The sequence below is a fragment of the Arachis stenosperma genome, chromosome 4 (genome assembly GCF_014773155.1).
Source record: "Arachis stenosperma cultivar V10309 chromosome 4, arast.V10309.gnm1.PFL2, whole genome shotgun sequence".
Lineage (NCBI taxonomy): Eukaryota > Viridiplantae > Streptophyta > Magnoliopsida > Fabales > Fabaceae > Arachis > Arachis stenosperma.
In genome coordinates this window covers 6,515,630-6,535,707 of record NC_080380.1, presented here as the reverse complement: position 1 = coordinate 6,535,707, position 20,078 = coordinate 6,515,630, and the positions used below count along the sequence as shown (strand labels likewise).

Below are 20,078 nucleotides of genomic sequence, written 5' to 3'. Positions count from 1 at the left end.
AAGCTTAGTATACAAGCGATTAGGGCTTGTAACTATTACAAGTTCATTAACGCCTAATCCGCTAAAACACGCTGCAACTCCTACGTCACTTACACGCGCCATACAAAGATCCCGCGTTTGTATAACTACCAAATTTAAAAGATTTGTTTCCTTCTTTGTTTTCTTTCTTTTCAAATTTCATCGTTCTTCTTCTCGCGCGTCTTCCCCTGATTTTTCGATCGTTCTTTTCCTCTCCTTTCTCATTGGTTTGTTCTTCGTCATTGACGTTAGTTTTTCTCTCTGTAACTCCAGCTTCGTTTTGACATGGTGTATTTATAGTTTTTGACATAGTGTATTCTGCAACCTCTCTGTTGTTGATGACCAGTTTGTTCCGAAGGTTGGAATGACCTTTACCACCCTTGAAGATGCTCGAAAGTTTTACAGAAACTATACCAAGGTTGCAGGTTTTTCTACAAGAGTTCGGAGCACAAATAGAAAGGAAAATGAGATTAAGAATCAATTGATTACATGTAGCAGAGAGGGAAAATGAAACTCTCATAGCAAAGACTCATTTGATAGGAATTGGAATGATTTTCTGCTAAACTTTGGTCTTGTGGACAACAAGTGGCTTTCATGTAGTGTTGGGTTAAAATCTGCAGCAGGGGTGTAAATTTAATTTGTTATCGGGTGTATTTATAGTCTGTGTTTGGGTGTATTATGCAGATCTCTATGCAGACCGTCATATTTGGGTTCCAATCTATCTGGATCACCACTTCATATTATAGTGCCTGTAAATCAGACATTTTGAATACACCAGAGAGAGTTTAATTAATTTTGGTCTTGTGGACAACAAGTGACTTTCAGGTAGTGTTGGGTTAAAATCTGCAGCAGGGGTGTAAATTTAATTTGTTATCGGGTGTATTTATAGTCTGTGTTTGGGTGTATTATGCAGATGTCTATGCAGACCGTCATATATGGGTTCCAATCTATCTAGATCACCACTTCATATTATAGTACCTGTAAATCAGACATTTTGAATACACCAGAGAGAGTTTAATTAATTTTGGTCTTGTGGACAACAAGTGGCTTTCAGGTAGTGTTGGGTTAAAATCTGCAGCAGGGGTGTAAATTTAATTTGTTATCGGGTGTATTTATAGTCTGTGTTTGGGTGTATTATGCAGATGTCTATGCAGACCGTCATATATGGGTTCCAATCTATCTGAATCACCACTTCATCTTATAGTACCTGTAAATCAGACATTTTGAATACACCAGAGAGAGTTTAATTAATTTTGGTCTTGTGGACAACAAGTGGCTTTCAGGTAGTGTTGGGTTAAAATCTGCAGCAGGGGTGTAAATTTAATTTGTTATCGGGTGTATTTATAGTCTGTGTTTGGGTGTATTATGCAGATCTCTATGCAGACCGTCATATATGGGTTCCAATCTATCTGGATCACCACTTCATATTATAGTACCTGTAGATCAGACATTTTGAATACACCAGAGAGAGTTTAATTAATTTTGGTCTTGTGGACAACAAGTGGCTTTCAGGTAGTGTTGGGTTAAAATCTGCAGCAGGGGTGTAAATTTAATTTGTTATCGGGTGTATTTATAGTCTGTGTTTGGGTGTATTATGCAGATCTCTATGCATACCGTCATATATGGGTTCCAATCTATCTGGATCACCACTTCATATTATAGTACCTGTAAATCATGCATAATTCAGAACTCTTTCTCTTTCTCCTCCTCATCTTCTGCTGCTTCTTCTTCTTCAAAAACGATTTTACCATGAATAATCGAAAAAAACGAGAAAACAGAGAGAAAAGACGTAAATGAAGAAGAAGAAGAAAAAGAGGAAAACGAGGAAGAAGAACGTGCAGAAACGAAAGAAAAGGAGAAGAAGAAGAGTAAGAGGAAGAAGAACGTGCAGCAAGAAGAATAAGAAAAATTTCAGAAACCATGAAAATCGAAAAAAAAAACGAAGAAGAAGAAGAGGAAGAGGAAGAGGAAGAGGAAGAAGAAGACGAAGAAGAGAAGAAGAAGAAGAAGACGAAGAGAACCGTTTGAGTGGGGCGCGTGTAGTTACGCTCCATTCAAAATGAGTTAATGCGCGTATTAATGAAGTTTGGGCTGATAACTTGTAAAACTTGTACGGCCTTTTTACTTGTATGTGTAGCAGGCCCCTTTATACTTCTGTACTCTTAAACGCAATGAAAACATTATTAAACCGCAAGTTGATCTATCATTTTGGGTTCACAGACGAGCATTTGACAGGAAAATATGATGAGAGTATAAAAAAAATTTAAAACGGCTTAACTTTTATTTTTCAAACAATCATGATAAAAAATTAAAGACTTAAATTTAATTTGATAAAACTTTTATTTTTTAAAAATAACTTATAAAAATTAATTTTTAAAAGATAACTTTTTAAAAGTTACCGTATTTATATTTGATAAATTAAATTAAAAATAACTTTCGATAAACATAAATAATAATAATTATGTTTGTTAAAATAATTTTTAAAATTTAAAAATACTGTAATAGATATAAATGTAAGCATTAAATTTAAAAATCAGTTAACATATGAGATTATATTAAACTTTTAAAATTTGAAAAGCACAAGTCAATTTTAAAAAACTCTATCTTAAATGCTTTTAAAAGTATCCGATCATTTAAAAGCTACCAACACAAGCACATAGTTTTTTTGATTTACCAAATACAAATGAGGAATTTGAACTTTTAAAAAATACAAGTACCTCTTCAAAAAATTTTACCAAACTAAACTTTAGTAACATTTTTAAAATTAAAATCAATCATAATAATCCGTAGGTTAAAAATCAGCTAGAATATATTTAAATATTATATAAATATATAATGATTAAATTCTAAACACATATATATGAATTAGTGTATAAATGTTTATTAATATACTTTTTTAATAATAGTAAATATTATAAATAACATCAAAATTTTAGACATTACAAATATAAATTTTATAAATTATATATAATAATAGATATTTTTTAAAAATAACATCAAAATTTTTTCATCGGGCAATTTACCATTTTAAAATAATTGGGAGAAACCTTTACCAAATTACAACAATTGGAAAGTTCATACCTTTATGTCTTGTTTCATTTTATATAGAAACCGTGGGAGCTTAGCACGGTTTCTAAATGAACATAAACCATGCCTGCTAGGCAGGTTTTATGTTCAAAAGCATTTGAATATAAACAGTGGGAGGCAGCCACGGTTTATGAGGAAGATTTTGTGTGCATAAAACTTTGGAGGCAGCCACGGTTTATACATGAGCGACTATGTGAAGTAGGGTGGCTGATAGAGAATCCGAGGAGCTTTGTGGTTTATAGAGTCAGCAAACTTATTTACGTTTTAATACGATTTGAATTGTATTAGTATATTTTTATTTTTTTAATTAATTTAATTTTATATAAATAATTAGAATTTTAAATTATAAAATTTGTATTAGTTTGTAATTTAAAATTTAAATATACATAATTTAAATTAATAATTTATAAAATTGTATGTATTCGTATTATTGTACTCATATGATTTATTTTTACTATTGTATTCATATGAATATTTGTAACTAACTATAACTAACTATAAGTTTACAAATATGATACTATAAATTTACAAATACGATACTATATAAATCAATGATATGTATAAACTTATAGTTAGTTATTGTAATTGTGTAAAGTAAAGTACTTTACAAGGATATTTATTGAAACTAATATGTTAATTATTTATATACTTAATCTGGACACTATAATTTTGCATTAAGATAAAAAAAACTATTAAAATTATCATGACTTATTATAATCAACTACTATTAATATTATTGCACATCATTCGGCCACTATATTTATAATTCAATGATTATAATGTAATTTGAAATATTCCAAAGTCAAAATACATGATATAAGACATCCAACACAATTACATTGTGAACTTTACACATATATGTACTAATATCTCAAAAACTCAGTCAAAGATCAACAGGCATATTTAACGATTGTCACTGAAGTTATTACATATAATTCAAAAATTAAATTATACCACTCAATGGTATTATCATATGATAATTTAAAATGTTGAGGATAAATAAAAATAAAAGATGAAATTAGATGATAATTAAATACATTCATATTATTTTCAAATTAAAAGAATATACTTATTTAAAATAATATGATTACGTTTATTTAAATTTAAAAAATTTTAATAAGAATATGTTTATTTAAAATATTAAAACTTTAAATTTTAAATAAACCTACTTATATTAATTTTAAATTTTATTTAAAATAATACGAATATATTATTTAAATTAAAATTTAAAATAATAAGAGTACATTTATTTAAAAAATTTTAATTTAAAAATAATATAAGTGTATTTATTTGTTAGTTAAAAATTAGCAGCCGTTATTTCTTTTTAAATCGAATAAATATAATTAATCATATGAATACAATAGTAAAAATAAATCATATGAGTACAATAATACGAATACATACAATTTTATAAATTATTAATTTAAATTATGTCTATTTAAATTTTAAATTACAAACTAATACAAATTTTATAATTTAAAATTCTAATTATTTATATAAAATTAAATTGATTAAAAAATAAAAATATACTAATACAATTCAAATCGTATTAAAACATAAATAAGTTTGCTGACTCCATAAACCACAAAGCTCCTCGAATTCTCTCTCAACCACCCTACTTCACATAGCCGCTCATGCATAAACCGTGGCTGCCTCCAAAGTTTTATGCACACAAAATCTTCCTCATAAACAGTGGCTGCCTTCCACGGTTTATGTGTTGCATTCACCCAGGATAAACCGTGGCTGCCTCCCACGGTTTATATTCAAATACTCTTCAATATAAAACCTGGCTAGCAGGTACGGTTTATGTTCATTTAGAAACCGTGCTAAGCTCCCACGGTTTCTATATAAAATGAAACAAGACATAAAGGTATGAACTTTGCAATTATTGTAATTTGGTAAAGGTTTCTCCCAATTATTTTAAAATGGTAAATTGCCCTTTTTCATCTGCTTATTATAATAAGAAATTGAGAAAAGAACAAATAGATTCTTGATCTTTTACATCGCGGATATTTTCATCTTTGATCATTTGAAAATACTTTTAAATCCCTCTTTAAAAGTTGGACGGATTAGTCCATCCGTGCAAATGCCTCCGTTAGACCCAACAAAAAAGTGTGACGTGTCTTTCATTTCTAATAACCTGGCGTTACGGGTGCACACGTGGCATATAAGTAGAATGGTAGTTTTGAAAATTGGATAAATAAGTCCCTCCCCTCAAAATTGCGTCATTTCGTGTGGCATCCCTTTACATACATGGGTGGTGGGGAGTTGATCTTCTCCAATGAAAAAAAACTGGATGCTGTCCAGTATATTTTTTTTTTGGTGGATAAGGGAGGTCAAAGACCCCAAAACAAAAAACAGAAAAAAGAAAAACTAACAAGAGCCTCTCGGCCTTAGAGAACCATAACTATCTAACAAGAGAGAATTCGTAATGTCAGGAGGCGGAGTATCAAACAGATGAAGACCAAGAGAAAGGTGCTGTCCTTTCGTGGCAAGAGTGTCAGCTACAGTATTCGCTTCTCTCAGCGTATGCTTCCATTCAACCTTATGAATGCGGCTACTTAACAAGCTTATATCGTTAAGGAGATGTTTGCAAGGATGAGAATTAGTACAACCTTCTCTTATAAAATTAATAGCCATAGCCGAATCAGAATCAATGAGAACATGAGAGAATTCATTTGCTACCGCAATGTGCAGACCCTTTACAATGCCCCAGAGCTCAGCTTGTGTGATGGAGCAGCTACCTAAATTGCAAGAGAAGCCAACAACAAATCTGCCAAGGTGGTTACGAAACACTCCTCCACAAGCTGCATTGTTTTCTCGCTTGAAAAACGATCCATCCACGTTCAACTTCATGCAATTCTCTACAGGGGGATACCATTTTATCATGCTTATAGCTACAGTATGATTTCTTTTTAATTGTGAGCTTTTCCTCATAACGCTCAACATCTCTTTTCCACGGAATTTAATAACTTCAAAAGCTGCTATTGGATACATCCTCTTACCTTCAAAAATATATTTATTATGGAAGAACCAGAGACATGAGCTTGCCACTCCAAAAATACATGACCAATCAGTTGCATTAGATAAATTGGCAAAGAGCCAATCTCTAATAGTCATGTCGAAGAAATCTGTAATAATATCGTGAGCCTTGAAGAAGTTCCAAACCGCTTTTGCAAATGGACAATCTCTAAGCACGTGGAGAATATCTTCATCCGCTGCATTGCAAATCGGACATTGAGCAGAATTTGACATATGTCATCTTCTCCGTTCTACATTTGTTAGAAGCACGTTGTGGGCCGCTAACCAAAGGAAGGATTTGATTCTTTCAGTTCCTTTCCATCTCCAAACCAATTTAAAGAGCTCATCCGAGGGTGTTGCATCATCAATAATTAATTTGTATGCTGATTTGAGGGAGAAAGAACCATCTGATGTACCAGACCAAGCAATGCTATCCATTCCTTTCCATGGCGATGGAGGTGCCATTGCACTAATCCTCTTAATTACTGAGTCCGGGAGCCATTCGTTGAGCTTCGTTAAGTCCCAGGACCCTGAAATAGTAAGGAAGTCCGTCAAATTACAACAAGTATCTAAAGGACTGATTACCTGAGTTGCATGATGCTCAAGTTTCCCAAGTTCTGGCACCCAATTATGCTTCCAAAAATTGATGTTTGTTCCATCTCCAATACGCCAAATAGAATTTCTTTCCACTCCATTCCAGGTTGTGCATATGCCTTTCCACAAGTTGGAAGCCTTATTTTTCCTAGAGACCCTTGGGAGCAGATCTTCTCCACAGTTGTATTTAGATCTCAACACTCTGGCCCATAACGAGTCTTTCTTTTCTATTAGACCCCATCCCATTTTCATCATAAACGCATGATTCAGATCCTTTGCATGTCTAATACCAAGGCCTCCTGATTCTTTGGGACTATTTATCTTCTTTCAACTAACAAGATGAACCCTTTTTTATTGATCAGTTTCACCCCAAAGGAAGGACCTGCATTTACAATCAATTATGTCACAAGTAGCAAATGGTAAAATAGCAGTTTGCATTGTATAACTAGGTAAAGAAGATAAAACAGATTTCACCAGTGTTGTCCTTCCGGCCAATGACAAAGATGAAGTCTTCCAATTGTTGAGCCTAGTATTCAGCTTATCAATAATCCCACTATAGGTGTTCTTCGACACTCTAGAGTGAAGGAGAGGTACCCCCAAATATTTACCAAGATCATCAGTTCTTGAAAATTGGAGGGAGTTACTGATTTCACTTCTGACACTATTACCCACATTAGCGGAAAAGAAGATACGAGTTTTCTAATTGCTAACTTTTTGTCCTGAGCTCGAGCAAAAAGCATCTAAGACTTTGTTAATAACCTCGGCCTGTTCCATGCTAGCTTTGGCGAAAAGAATGAGATCATCCGCAAAACACAAATGGGATAGCTTAGGGCCATCTTTCTTGAGACAAATAGGCTTCCAAAACCCCAAATTCACTACAGAGGTAATAAGTTGAGAAAGTCTTTCCATGCATAGGACAAAAATATAGGGCGAGATGGGATCTCCTTGACGGATTCCTCTTGTGGGAGAGAATTCTTCTAAGACTTCTCCATTCCATAGAATTCGCATCTTTGGAGTAGAAATACAACAAACAACCAAATCAATAAAATTCTGTGGGAGACCAATATCTTGAAGAGTATCCTTGATGAAGCTCCATTTGAGTCTATCGTAAGCTTTTTCTAAATCAATCTTTATTGCCATCCAACCTTTAGAGCCCTTCTTGAGTCTCATGGAATGTATCACTTCTTGAGTAATGACAATGTTATCTGCGCTATGTCTTCATGGGACAAAACTACACTGATTGGGTTGAACAAGTTTTTCCATCACTTTTCTCAATCTGTTGGCAAGGATCTTTGTAACAGCTTTGTATGAGACATTACACAGACTAATTAGGCGCATTTGCTTCATGTGAGTAACCGGCTCCACCTTGGGAATAAGGGTAATAAGAGTTTTATTAATCTCCTCAATCTTGTGAGGATTAAAGAAGATATTCTGCACCAGCCGGCATAAATCAGTTCCCACCACTTTCCATTGATGTTGGTAGAAGATGACCTGAATGCCATCCTTACCTGGTGCTTTCAGGCTGCCCATTTGAAAGATGGAATCCTTAATTTCTTGATTAGTAACATTGCTGCCAAGAAGATTGATCTCACAATTATTCAAGAAAGGAAAAGCATGATTCAAAATAAAGGGATTTTTCGGAGTGTCATCTTGGTAAAGATTCACATAGAAGGTAGTAGCCATGACTTCAAGAGTGGAGTTGTCCGACACCCAATTCCCATTATCATCCATAAGGGAATTAATTTTATTTCTCCTCATTCTAGCCATAGTCGTGCCATGAAAATACTTAGTATTACGGTCTCCAAATTCTATCCAATTGCATCTCGACTTTTGAAACCATAACAACTCTTCTTGAGAGAGGATCTGCTCATATTCTCTCCATAAACTTGCTTGCAAGTCTTCTAAAAAAAAGTTGCTATTCAAATTAAGACTGGTGGCAATACCATTTAATCTACGAAGAATTCTATTCTTTTTGAAGAAGATATTCCCAAATACAGAAGAGTTCCAAATTCTAACAGCATCTTGGAAATTTGAAATACAATTAGACCAAGAGTTCTGCCAACTCCAATTATTTTTTACAACATTACCGAAATCTGAATGAGTAAGCCATGTTGCAATAAAACGAAAGGGTCTCCTTCTTCTGTTAAGGGGTTGAGGAGAAGCAAGCTGAAATAAGAGAGGAGTATGATCTGACTTCATCATAGCCAAGTGTTTGACTTTAACATCAGGGAAGGCAATTTGCCGGTCCAAGTTGCACAAACTTCGGTCAAGTCTCTCAAATAAATTTCCTCGCTTCCAAGTAAACGGCCAGCCAGAAAAACCCAAATCCATCAACCTGCATTCAGACACACAAGTTTGGAAATCAGTACAAGCTCCTTGGATCTGATTCAATGATCCTCCCTTCCTTTCGTGAGCGTAAAGCATGGCATTAAAATCACCAGCAATACACAATGGGGAAGAGATATTCTGACTAATAGAATTAAGACAACTCCATAACTCCTTTCGCTGACCTCTTCGAGGACTGCCATAGACAGCTGTAAAGAGCCAGGGGATAGAATTTTTACCAACAACCTGCATATGAACAAATTGAACATGGTGGTGGAGAACAATAACTTGCCAAAAATTAGTGTCCCAAAGACACCAAATACTTCCCGAGTGCCCTCTAGATTCCTCCACAAAGTTGCCATCAAAACCCATCTTTTCTCGAATCTTATTGCCACGGTCCCCATTAACATGGGTTTCAAGAAGAATTATGAAATTAGCTTCAAACTCTCTCCTCAAATCTCTAATCAAAGTAGGAAAACCCTTTCCACCAACTCCACGACAATTCCATATAATAAAATTCATGGATAACATAAATGGAAGGAAAAAAAAAACAGTCACCAAAGACCTAAGCTTAGGACAAGGCAATGCCCTTCCCTCTGTCATTAATCTGACCATATATGCCATGGTCGTCCTTGTTAGAGCTACCACTTGCAATCTCCATAGCTTCATCTGGAGGTTTTTTCAGTTGGTCACCTTCTTTCCGAAACATTACCGAATCTCCAACTACGAAATTTGGTTGTTGTTGCTTTTGGGTTTGGACCATGAATTTATTCTTGACCACATGATTCTCAAGGGTGTCATGCACTAGTTTTGTAGCCTCATACGCCTCTCTCTCCTCTTGTTGGAGTTTTCGCATGCTTTCAAGTATGACAAGTTCCATCGCTTCTTTCTCTAGATTCTTCGATGATGAAGGTTCACTGGAGAAGTGGGATTGAGTAACCTTGCTTATTTTGGGAGAATTATGGTTAGTCTTGGTTTTGGGCTTTGAATTCTTCTCACCATTGTTAGGTCCATACTTAAAAGAGGTATTCTTCTTAGATGATTGAGGATTTTTACCAGCTCCAGCTTTGAGAATCTTTTTTGTAATAGAATTATAAAGTGTAACAACCTTTTGGGCTTTTGTTTTTGTTTTTGCAAGCCCAACATGCTTAGCCTTCTCTTGGATCAATCCTTGTTCTGGACCCACATGCATAGCCTCTTCTTCATGAGCATTTTCATGCAAGCTTTCCTCACGTGGCTCTTCACTAAAATCATCACTCAACACATTAAAACATGACCCCTCCTTATTACTAGTCTCTCGTTCAATATTTGAATCTTCCTTATTAGTGCGTATCTCTCTCCCATATTCGGCTCCCTTGTATTTTGGCGTGGATTTATCAAACTTTCTTCTTATAGGTCTCCTTACCATCATCCAGGGTCCAAAATTAGGGGGATCTTGATTACTTACTCGATTAGTATGGGAATTAGAATCTCATTGAGTAGCGCTATTAACATTAATATCCTGATTCTGATTAGCTTCTTCTTCCTTCGGGCTGCTGGCACCGATATCTGCTTCCTGGTCCTCTTCGTAGCTTACTGCTTCGCTACATTGCTCCGCCTTATGTCCATACTTGCCACAATTGAAGCATATGAGATGGAGACCTTCATATTCGATATTTAGAGTGCTTCCAATGACCGAGATTCTGGGTACCAATTTTTTAGACAAATCAATTTCTACACAAATTCTTGCAAATCTTCCTCGAGAATGTATGGACGTAGCACGATCAATTTTTAACATAGTACCAGTGGTTGAACTAACCCTCCACAAGAACCTATGATTGTATAGTTCAATAGGTAAATTCGGGATGCGAATCCAAGCAGCGATCTTCTTAACTGCGTTTTCTGTTGATAGAAAAAAAGGTCTCCACCTTTGAACAATAAGATAATGCCCTGCTATCATCCAAGGACCTTCAAGGAGAGCATGAGAGTAATCTTCCTCATTTGAAAAATGCACCAAAAAATAATCACGATCCATGTCAATAACACTAATCTTACCTTTTTTCACCCAATCACGATTCAGTCGTTGTTCCATGAATCCCAAGTGCACTCTTTTTCCTAATACTTTGACGATCAAAGCCGCATGCCAGGGCTTACACCACTCGTCAAACTCTTCTCTCGACACTGCTATGACTGGGCATGGATCGAAGGGTTTATCCGTCTTCTCTAGCACCTTTTCATCTTTATACCACCTGTCCTTTGGATCAGATTCATCTTCATCAATAGCCCCTTCCGGAATTATATTATCGTCCATTTTCGGACCTGGCGGCGATAGCAAAGAGTCTTTATAGGACATATCTACTATTTTTGGAGAGTTATAATTTTCCACGACCTGAATATCCATGCCGTTTCCCTACTTGTTGAGATCAACAACCTCCCTTGTTTTAACTTTCTTTGTGCTCCTTTGCACCAGATCTAGTTCTTGTCGTGATGCCCTAGGAGAGCGTTCACCAGACATAGTTCAGGTTTTTTATATCATGTTGTCCAGTGTATAATCTAACCCTTCATTGCTCTCTCTCTCTCTCTCTCTCTCTCTCTCTCTCTCTTATTTAATTTTGATCCCACTTAGAGAATTAAAGGTAAATGATCACACTTTATTCTCTCAAGTGTTTTTTTTCACTGGAAAGGATCCATTTCCTAGGTGGTGAACTTGGCTCCTTCGAGCATTTTCATGGCTTACATAATTTTTCATGGTTAAATTGTCTTTAATTGGCCAATGTTATTGATTATCACCACCACAATGTGAGTGTGATTTCCCTCTATCTCCATTCATGCTCTCAACCATTCAAAGAAAAAAAAATAGTTCTTACGAGAGAATTTAATATTCCCTTGATAAACTAGGCAAAAAGATAGAAGGTTGCACCACGGACAGGAAATAAAGAGCAAAAGTCGAATTGGCAGTGTTGGGAACTTCACAACGGTCCATTGCAGTCCTATGATACAATTTTTGTAAGGGGTGTGGCCACACCACAATACATAAGGCACATTTTCAACAATGTTAAAAGATTCTCAGCATATTAGGGATTCTAGCCCTTCTTCTCTCCCAACAATCGAATTCTCATCATCAGAACATTTCGATGCAGAATGAGTTAGCTTTGTAGAATTATTTTTCTGCCGCACACCTTCAGCAATATAATTTGAAGCAAAGTTTCACATTCTCAATCACAATAGATAAAATGACCAAGTATAATGGATTATTTGGATTTCAATGGGATCATTAGTGGTCACTCTAAGCATCCAATCTGAAAAAACCAAATAAGATAGAATCACATAAGTGTCACCGGCAAAACTTAGAAAAGTTATTTTTAAGGAGGAAAAAAAAACAAAGAAAAAACATTAACCACAATAACATCTTCCCTCAAAATTAAATCATGTTGGAGGAATAGAAAACCAAACATATATTAGAAGTAAATATTATACTAGGGGTGTTATCGGTTCGATTTTGGACCAAAAACCAATCGAACCAATATGTTCGGTTCTTACAGACACACAACCGTTCGGTTTGCTGCTTTTGCAACAACCGAACCGAATCAAACCGAAACAACAGTAGTTTGGTTCGGTCGATTTTTTCGGTTTTTAATTTCTAATGAGTAGAATATGAATCACAATAATTAGATGTTCAAAACAGTCAATAAACTGAAATAATAAGAGTAAAATATTAAAATGATTAGGGGTTGAAAATTTTTGTTGTTTGGTTAAAGGTTAAAATGGTTAAAACATTGAAATGTATGTATATCTTCGGTTCGGTTTGGTTCGGTTCGATTTCTATCGAGCCAACCAAAAACCGAACCGAACTGATCGGTTTTGTAAAAATAAAAACCAAAATAATTCGATTTTTTCAGTTTTCAAGTCGGTTATTGTAATTTTCGATTCGGTTTTGCGATAATTTTCGATCCGGTTCGATAACTTACACCCGTATTATATACGCATCTTGCTAAGCAATGATCATATGCAATACACCTATAATATTAATATAATTCATGCATCTGATACACATTCTATTAGTTATAAAAGATGCTCATAATACATGTCTTCCTCTCTTCGATTTTACTATAAATAACAAAATAAACATGTAAAAAAAAAGTCCTTTCTAATTCATTTTTTCAAGCAAGAGGCCAGGTTCTTCCATAGTAAAAGATCTTAGTACATGCATTTATTTAGTATACCACAATAGGTATCATTCATATGTGCCACTCTATCAGTTACCAAAACACCAACATCCTCCTGATTTTTCATTTGGGAGTGATAGGTCAACATACAGTTCATCATAGACTCACTCATTCATTTGATTAGTAACTTCTCTAAACATCATCATTAAAAAAGAGCTAAATACTATAATCCGCATTTATTTTTTCCTAAATACAAGATAGAATGGTTCAATTATTTTTATATTTGAACACAAAGATAACAATCAAATAAGATGATGGCCTACGAATTCAATACTTGTAGCACTGTGCTTAAATAACTCTACATAATTAAATGAGAGCTTTTAGCATAATCAGGATTTAATTAAGACTGCTTAAAATCGTTCCTTAATCTTACATACATAACAACCAAGGGAATAGAGAAATTCAATCAAATTGTCTCAGAAAAATATCAAGAAATGTAAAAAAGTTTCAGACAGCAAGAATGTCTAATTACGCACGGATTATTCACTATTCAAAACTAGAATATGATTATGGAGCTTGTTCAAATAAAGAACATCAAATTGATGGAAGAAAACTAAAAATAGCTCAACTGCTCAATCCAATTAATAACTAAAAATGTGAATAAATATGTTTGACAAGCATTCGCATCTGAATGGACTTAACTATCGAACATAACTAGTAGCCATAGCAGTATCAAAAATCAATCACCACTTAACTGGCGATCCACACTAAGGTTGTGTTTGTTTACAGAGACAGAATACTGAGATAGGGACATAGAGATACAAAATTGTGTTTGACAGAGGAGACATGGATAGAGACAATGTGTCCAGAGACACTGAATTAGTGTATTTTGTGTCCATCTTGACAGGAAGGACACGGAGACACTAACAAGTGATACAACTTATTTTTCATTTTTTCTTTCATTATTCTTGTTAATTTTTTATAATTATATTTTTTATTATATTTTTCATCTCAAATTTTTTGAATGAAAAAAAATGAGAATAAATTAGATTTTTATAATTTGTTATAGTTTATTACCAAACAGGATATAAGAACACAAAAATTCGTGTCTCTGTCCTTTATATCTTGTTTTTAGTGTCTTATCTTATTCTGTTATCAGAAACAAACGCAGTGCAAAGGATGGAGGATATTGGCGGAAAGGAAAGGGAAGAGAATAATAACGTTTCATATATCAGCTAGTAAGAAAGGATGAAAGTGTATTTAAAGGGCTACCACACAAAATAACCTAGTTTTGAGGGGAAGAATTTATTTGTTTAATTTTTAAAATTATCTTTTTAATTATATGTTACGTGTGCATCGTTAATGTTGTTAGACTTTTTTATTGGATCTGAACGAGATATTTGTATGAAAAAACTAATTCATCCAACTTTTAAAAAGGCGAAAAACTTAAAAATATTTTTAAATAGTAAAAAACAAAAAAGTCTATAAATAAAAAAATTAGAGATCTATTTTTTTTTCTAAAAATTTTTATTTGAACTTGATTAATGGATCCATCATAAGTAATAAAAACATTCGATTTGGAGTTAGGTTAAGTGAACCAAGGAGGTGGGTCCACACGTATTTTGGCGAGGCGGTGCCGCACCCTCAGCTAAAAGGCTTCACGGGCCACGTTGCCGACGTGTCACTATTCCATGGGATCCACCTCGTAAGGTCAAAACTCAAAACTGAAAACTAAAAGAGCCAAAAAAGAAGTAAAGAACAAAAACGACGTTTCTACGACGCCGTTTCAAAGCATGCAGCTACCGCTATTCGGCAGCCCCTATGGGATATGGTAATGGTATCATCATCATTCATCACTCCAAACGTGAATGCTTGTTTTCTTTCTCCAATTTGCATGGTAATCAAATCAAATGCTCTGTTATTTTGGTTATGGCACTTCCCTCACAATTGATGTGCCTACAAATTCATGGTTATTCAGTCATATGATCTCAGCTTTAGGTGGTGGTGATGGTGGTGGCAACTGCAAGTGCGAGAGGCGTGCCTCCCAAGAGGCGCCACGTCATCACCAGCACCAGCGGCAGTAGATTCTTCGGCTGGAAGCTCCTCATCCTGCTCTGCGTTTCACTCTCCTGCGTCCTCGTTTTGGCCGCTCTCTTTTCTCTTCACTCCTCTTACCTCTCCGACGCTGATAGCTCCAACCACTTCAAGGTAACGCGATCAACGGTTTCTAGAACCTTCCACGGCCCCCCTAAGATCGCCTTCTTGTTCCTCGTTCGCCAAAACATCCCCCTTGATTTCCTCTGGCATGTCTTCTTCAAGGTTCGTTTCCCTCTTCTTTTTCTTTCCTTTTTAAATATTTTTTAAAACTGATCATTGTCGGAAATTATGAGAATAATATGATTGAGCAGCTTGTTTTTTATGGATTTGGTTGGTGCAGAACGGTAACGCTGCCAAGTTCTCGATTTACGTTCATTCGGCGCCAGGGTTCGTGTTGGATGAGTCAACTACGAGGTCGAGCTTCTTCTACCGTACACAAATCTCCAATCCCATTCAGGTTACCCGTCTTTCTCCTCTTTTCCCTCTTTTGACTTTTCCAATTGGAGGTTTGCAAAAATAAAAGTTGCTTTCTTTTCGGGATGTTGATGCTTGATGTGGATGCCCTTTCCTATGATGCACAAAATGGAAAGAAAATAAAAAGTAAAATGTTAATTCCCGGGGAACTTCTAAGGTCTGTTTTGTTTGACTACTCACAAATTGAGTTATGAATTTGTTATACGACCTGTGAAGTTTTGTCTCCATGTCCCTTGAAAATATACCTTCTGCTAGACTCGGTGGGTGGACCTGCTAAATTTGTCACCCCGTAATTGAAGGGACACCAAATTGACTCTTGATAAAGGAAAAATTCTTTCCAACGGTTTTTTTAACTTGTCAACCCCTATTAAGAAAATATTTCAAATGGGTTATTTTAACTCGTCAACCAATATGTGTGGTAAGTTACATCTTATAACATTATTTTCTCATTTTTAAAAAAAATCATATTACATAATGCATGGCATGGTTTCATCAAAAGCAAATTATGCAAGATATAGTAAAAAAAATCATATATATTTTTTATTATTTCCTAGCTTAAGCAATAATCTGGTGGTAGGAAGCTAAGCATTTGACCTGAATCAAATGAGTATCCTCTATTCATCCTTTGTCTTTTGTTTTTTTTTTTTGGGGCCTGGATATATGTTTTTACTTTTTATCTTAATGCGTTTTGCGGATATGATTTAGTATAAAGATAGAGTTTTGCTAATACAAAAGGGAAATGATTTTATAGAGAAAGTGAACATCTATGTATTTAATGCCATTGGAAACTCAGATTTTATCTTTCCTATAAAAGTCCTTCCATTTTTGTGTTCTTCACAAATGCTCTTTGTAAAACTGATAAAGATATAAATTCTGTCAGCTGCTGTCCGGTATACCAATGTGTTGTCTAGTCCAAATCTTTTAAGTGTTCGCTTAATTCATTTTTTTAGGTTTCATGGGGAGAATCAAGTATGATTCAGGCTGAAAGGTTGTTACTGGCGGCAGCACTAGATGACCCTGCAAATCAAAGATTTGTTCTTCTCTCGGATAGGTTGGCATTTACAAGTCTTGTAATAACATAAGTTTCCATTGGGACTTTTATCTTTATATGTTTCTTCTTTTTCCTGTTTGCCCTGTTTTCTTTGTATCCTTTTTGAAGTGAAAAGGCAGGTTGGGACGTGGTAATTTACTTGCCATAGTAAGAGTCTAAGTTTCTGTTTTCCACGTGCAGCTGTGTTCCTCTCTACAACTTCTCTTATGTGTACAATTATGTCATGGTTTCTCAAAGGAGCTTTGTGGACAGGTAGAGAAGAAGGCTTTGGTTCTTGAGGTGCTTAGCACTATATCTTTTTTGGCTGCTCAATTATAATAATTTAATGTGAAAAGATGTCCAAAAGGTGCAATGAATTAGTTTTTCATATTGTAGCTTTCTTGACGTGAAGGATGGCCGCTACAACCCGAAAATGTCACCTAAAATACCAAGGGAAAGATGGCGTAAAGGGTCACAGGTCATTTCTCTTATCTTTGATTTTTGTTTAATCTTGATGTTGTTCTTTTCAGTCATGAAGGACCAAATCTGGTGGTATTTTCATCTGTAATTATGTTTCTTGTTGCTGAAATGTTTTTATTAAAATGTTTTGTTCTGCAATCTGTCAGAACCTACCACCTAGGTGTAGCTATCAGCTATCTCTTGTAGGTGATGGAGGAGCATCAATCTGGATAGCTGAAGGATTGATGAGATATATTAATCCATTTCAATTTACTCTTCATTTATGTGGTTTTTATGTTGTCTGTGCTGTATGTGACAATATTTGGTTCAATCAATTCTGTAGATTAATGTGTTAAAAAGAGGCAAGGAAATCTTGCTTTCCTTTAGAACTAGTTGGAGAAAATATTGATTGTCATAAATCATTGTTTGCTACATCCAGCTGACTTTGGTAACACATACCATGCTATTGGTGTAGTTATTAATTTGGAAATTCAAGCATACTTTATTGATTCATTGATTGCTTTTGGTAGATATCAAACTGAATGCTAAATATCACATTATATTAGTAGGTGACGTCATAAACTGTTTATTCCTTTAAAATATGTTTAAAGTTGAATTCATTTTGAATTTTCAGTGGTTCACTGTAGTACGTAGTCATGCAGAAGTAATTGTTGATGATGATGTTATCTTCCCCGTCTTCAATAAGCATTGTAAGGTATGTAATCAATCACAACTATTTTCAACCATATTTTATGTTGAGTCAAACTTTTTTGTGTTGATTTATTAAGTTTGCTTTAAAGTTGATATGATATTATTTCAAAGTTGTCTTATAGAACCCAGCACAATACTGTTGCAAGACTGGGATTACTGTAAGTCTTTAATGTGTGAATACTAAGGAATAACCTGTCTGATTATCTTCCCATCTCAGAGACGTCCGCCAATTGATAACAGAAAGGGAAAGCTGAATCTTGTAAGTGGTTTAATTTTAGTTTTCTTTGTATCATTATTGGAATGTATCATGTTATCTTACTGCTATGTGTAAACACAATATCCTTTACTTCTTTTAAACTGGAAATTTAGTTCAATACTCTATATTATAAAGGCATACTTCTATTCTGATTATATCAAATAATTGCAGGCCGAAGTTGTTATTTTAAATTTCATCCTATTGTCTCTCTTTCCCGCTTTTATTTGGTATTTGATCACAGAATATAGTCAGATGAGTTGCTTTCACAACCCTGGAACAGCTGTAGAATATCTATGATATGGTTCCTGTATACTTTTTTCTCAAACACTCAAATAACCTAATATTTGCAAAAGCCCCATATACAAACCATTTGATTCATGTGTGAGAATTAGTACATGATTGATATTTTTTGTGGGATTTTATGTTTTCACTTATTTGTCATATGTGTTGAAAGATCCTTGTAAAAATCAGAGACCTCTGTGGACTTTATCAAACTATGGAGCATGCTGTGATTCTAGTTTTTTTTCATACTGATAACGTTGTCGTGATTTGAGTACTCATCTTATATTATAGGGTGTTGTTTTTGTTTTTGTTTTTATTCTTTTTTTTCCCACTTTCTTTTCCCTATCAATATAAACGATTTTTAACTATGGTTTTGGCATAAGTGCAGAAGCTTCAGAAGCAGCACAACTGTATTCCAGATGAACACTATGTTCAGACATTGCTTGCAGTAAGATACTAAGATTCCTCCATCACTATTTACCTTTGCTATTTGTGGTTAAGGTTTTCTATTTTTTCCACATTAAAGTGCAATACATCTTCAAGTATTAATTTGCAATGAAATTCTTTCTTCTTCCCTGTTTTCTTTGTAGATGCATGATCTTGAAGGTCAACTTGAACGTAGAACTTTGACCTATACCCTGTGGAACCAGTCTACAACAAAGATGGAGAATAAAGGCTGGCATCCTATTACTTTCAGCTATGCAAATGCTAGCCCTCAAAGGATAAAGGAAATGAAGGTTATCTTTTGATACCTTATATACCTGTGCATAGATTTAGCTGCATAATTGGTGGATAATTGAAAACTACTTGTGCAGAGATTTCTATTCCTTTTTGTCAATAGTTCTATCAGTTATCATAGGTCTGCAAAATTATGCTCAATTACCATGATTGCATTTTTGTTTCTGGCTACCATTTCCTTAACCCTGTGTCTTTTTCTTTCTTTTTTTGTTCCTTCTCTCTAACAGGGTATCAATCATGTATATTATGAGACAGAGTTTAGGACAGAATGGTGTCGTGCGAATTCAACATCGGTTCCGTGCTTTTTATTTGCTAGGAAATTCTCTAAGGGAGCTGCCATGCGCTTATTGAGCGACGAAGTTGTTGGACACTTCCAAGTTTCTGCGATGTTGGACACTCCCCCATGACATGTCCATTCAATTTACATACTGACCTACTTTCACATATACTTGGGACCTCAAATGGGATTGGTATACACTATACACAGAATAGCATACACCACAGTCCACACACAGATTTTGAAGACCCTAGTAACAACATATTCCTAGGTAGCTGTGGCTGAATCAGTTAATTTGGATGTAACGATCTATAATAGGACCATATTTATCTGGGTCTAGCTAATATGTTTTACGTATCTATCACGTGTAGTACAGTTTTCAGTTGCATAAAGTGATAACTACAGTATAAAGAGCAGCATTTTTCTTTTTATATTTTCGGTATTGGAGAAGCGTTATTCCAAAAAGCTCACGCCACTTCCACAGTGAGTGATGGTGATGATAGTGTATTAGTAGTTCATAAATCTAGCTTCAAAGAAATCAATTGAAGAAAAAGTCATTGATTT

At 34.7% G+C, this 20,078-nt stretch overlaps 1 protein-coding gene and 1 pseudogene across 2 annotated transcripts; one reads left to right on the top strand and one right to left on the bottom strand.

The window, feature by feature from the left end:
* Positions 1 to 7,084: 7,084 nt before the first annotated feature.
* LOC130974488 (uncharacterized) lies at positions 7,085 to 12,237 on the bottom strand (annotated as a pseudogene).
* Positions 12,238 to 14,892: 2,655 nt separating this feature from the next.
* On the top strand, positions 14,893 to 19,947 carry LOC130976107 (glycosyltransferase BC10-like). Of its 2 annotated transcripts, none has more exons than XM_057900875.1 (11): positions 14,893 to 15,087; positions 15,169 to 15,509; positions 15,628 to 15,744; positions 16,712 to 16,812; positions 16,993 to 17,064; positions 17,188 to 17,269; positions 17,885 to 17,965; positions 18,179 to 18,220; positions 18,888 to 18,947; positions 19,090 to 19,236; positions 19,465 to 19,947. In XM_057900875.1, exons 2-11 carry the CDS (start codon positions 15,198 to 15,200, stop codon positions 19,642 to 19,644), a joined length of 1,194 nt encoding a protein of 397 aa, XP_057756858.1. In that variant the 5' UTR covers positions 14,893 to 15,087; positions 15,169 to 15,197; the 3' UTR covers positions 19,645 to 19,947. The 2 variants fall into 2 exon arrangements, with proteins under 2 accessions (XP_057756858.1, XP_057756859.1); XM_057900876.1 differs by having other exon boundaries at positions 14,964 to 15,087; positions 15,183 to 15,509.
* The last annotated feature ends 131 nt before the right edge of the window (positions 19,948 to 20,078 follow it).

Bases quoted from the DNA above. Each gene is read 5' to 3' on its own strand.
- LOC130976107 (XM_057900875.1), top strand. From the start codon at position 15,198: ATGGTGGTGGCAACTGCAAGTGCGAGAGGCGTGCCTCCCAAGAGGCGC. The intron at 16,813-16,992 runs GTTGGCATTTAC...TTCCACGTGCAG, and splicing joins TTTGTTCTTCTCTCGGATAG to CTGTGTTCCTCTCTACAACT. The intron at 17,270-17,884 runs GTCATTTCTCTT...TTGAATTTTCAG, and splicing joins GATGGCGTAAAGGGTCACAG to TGGTTCACTGTAGTACGTAG.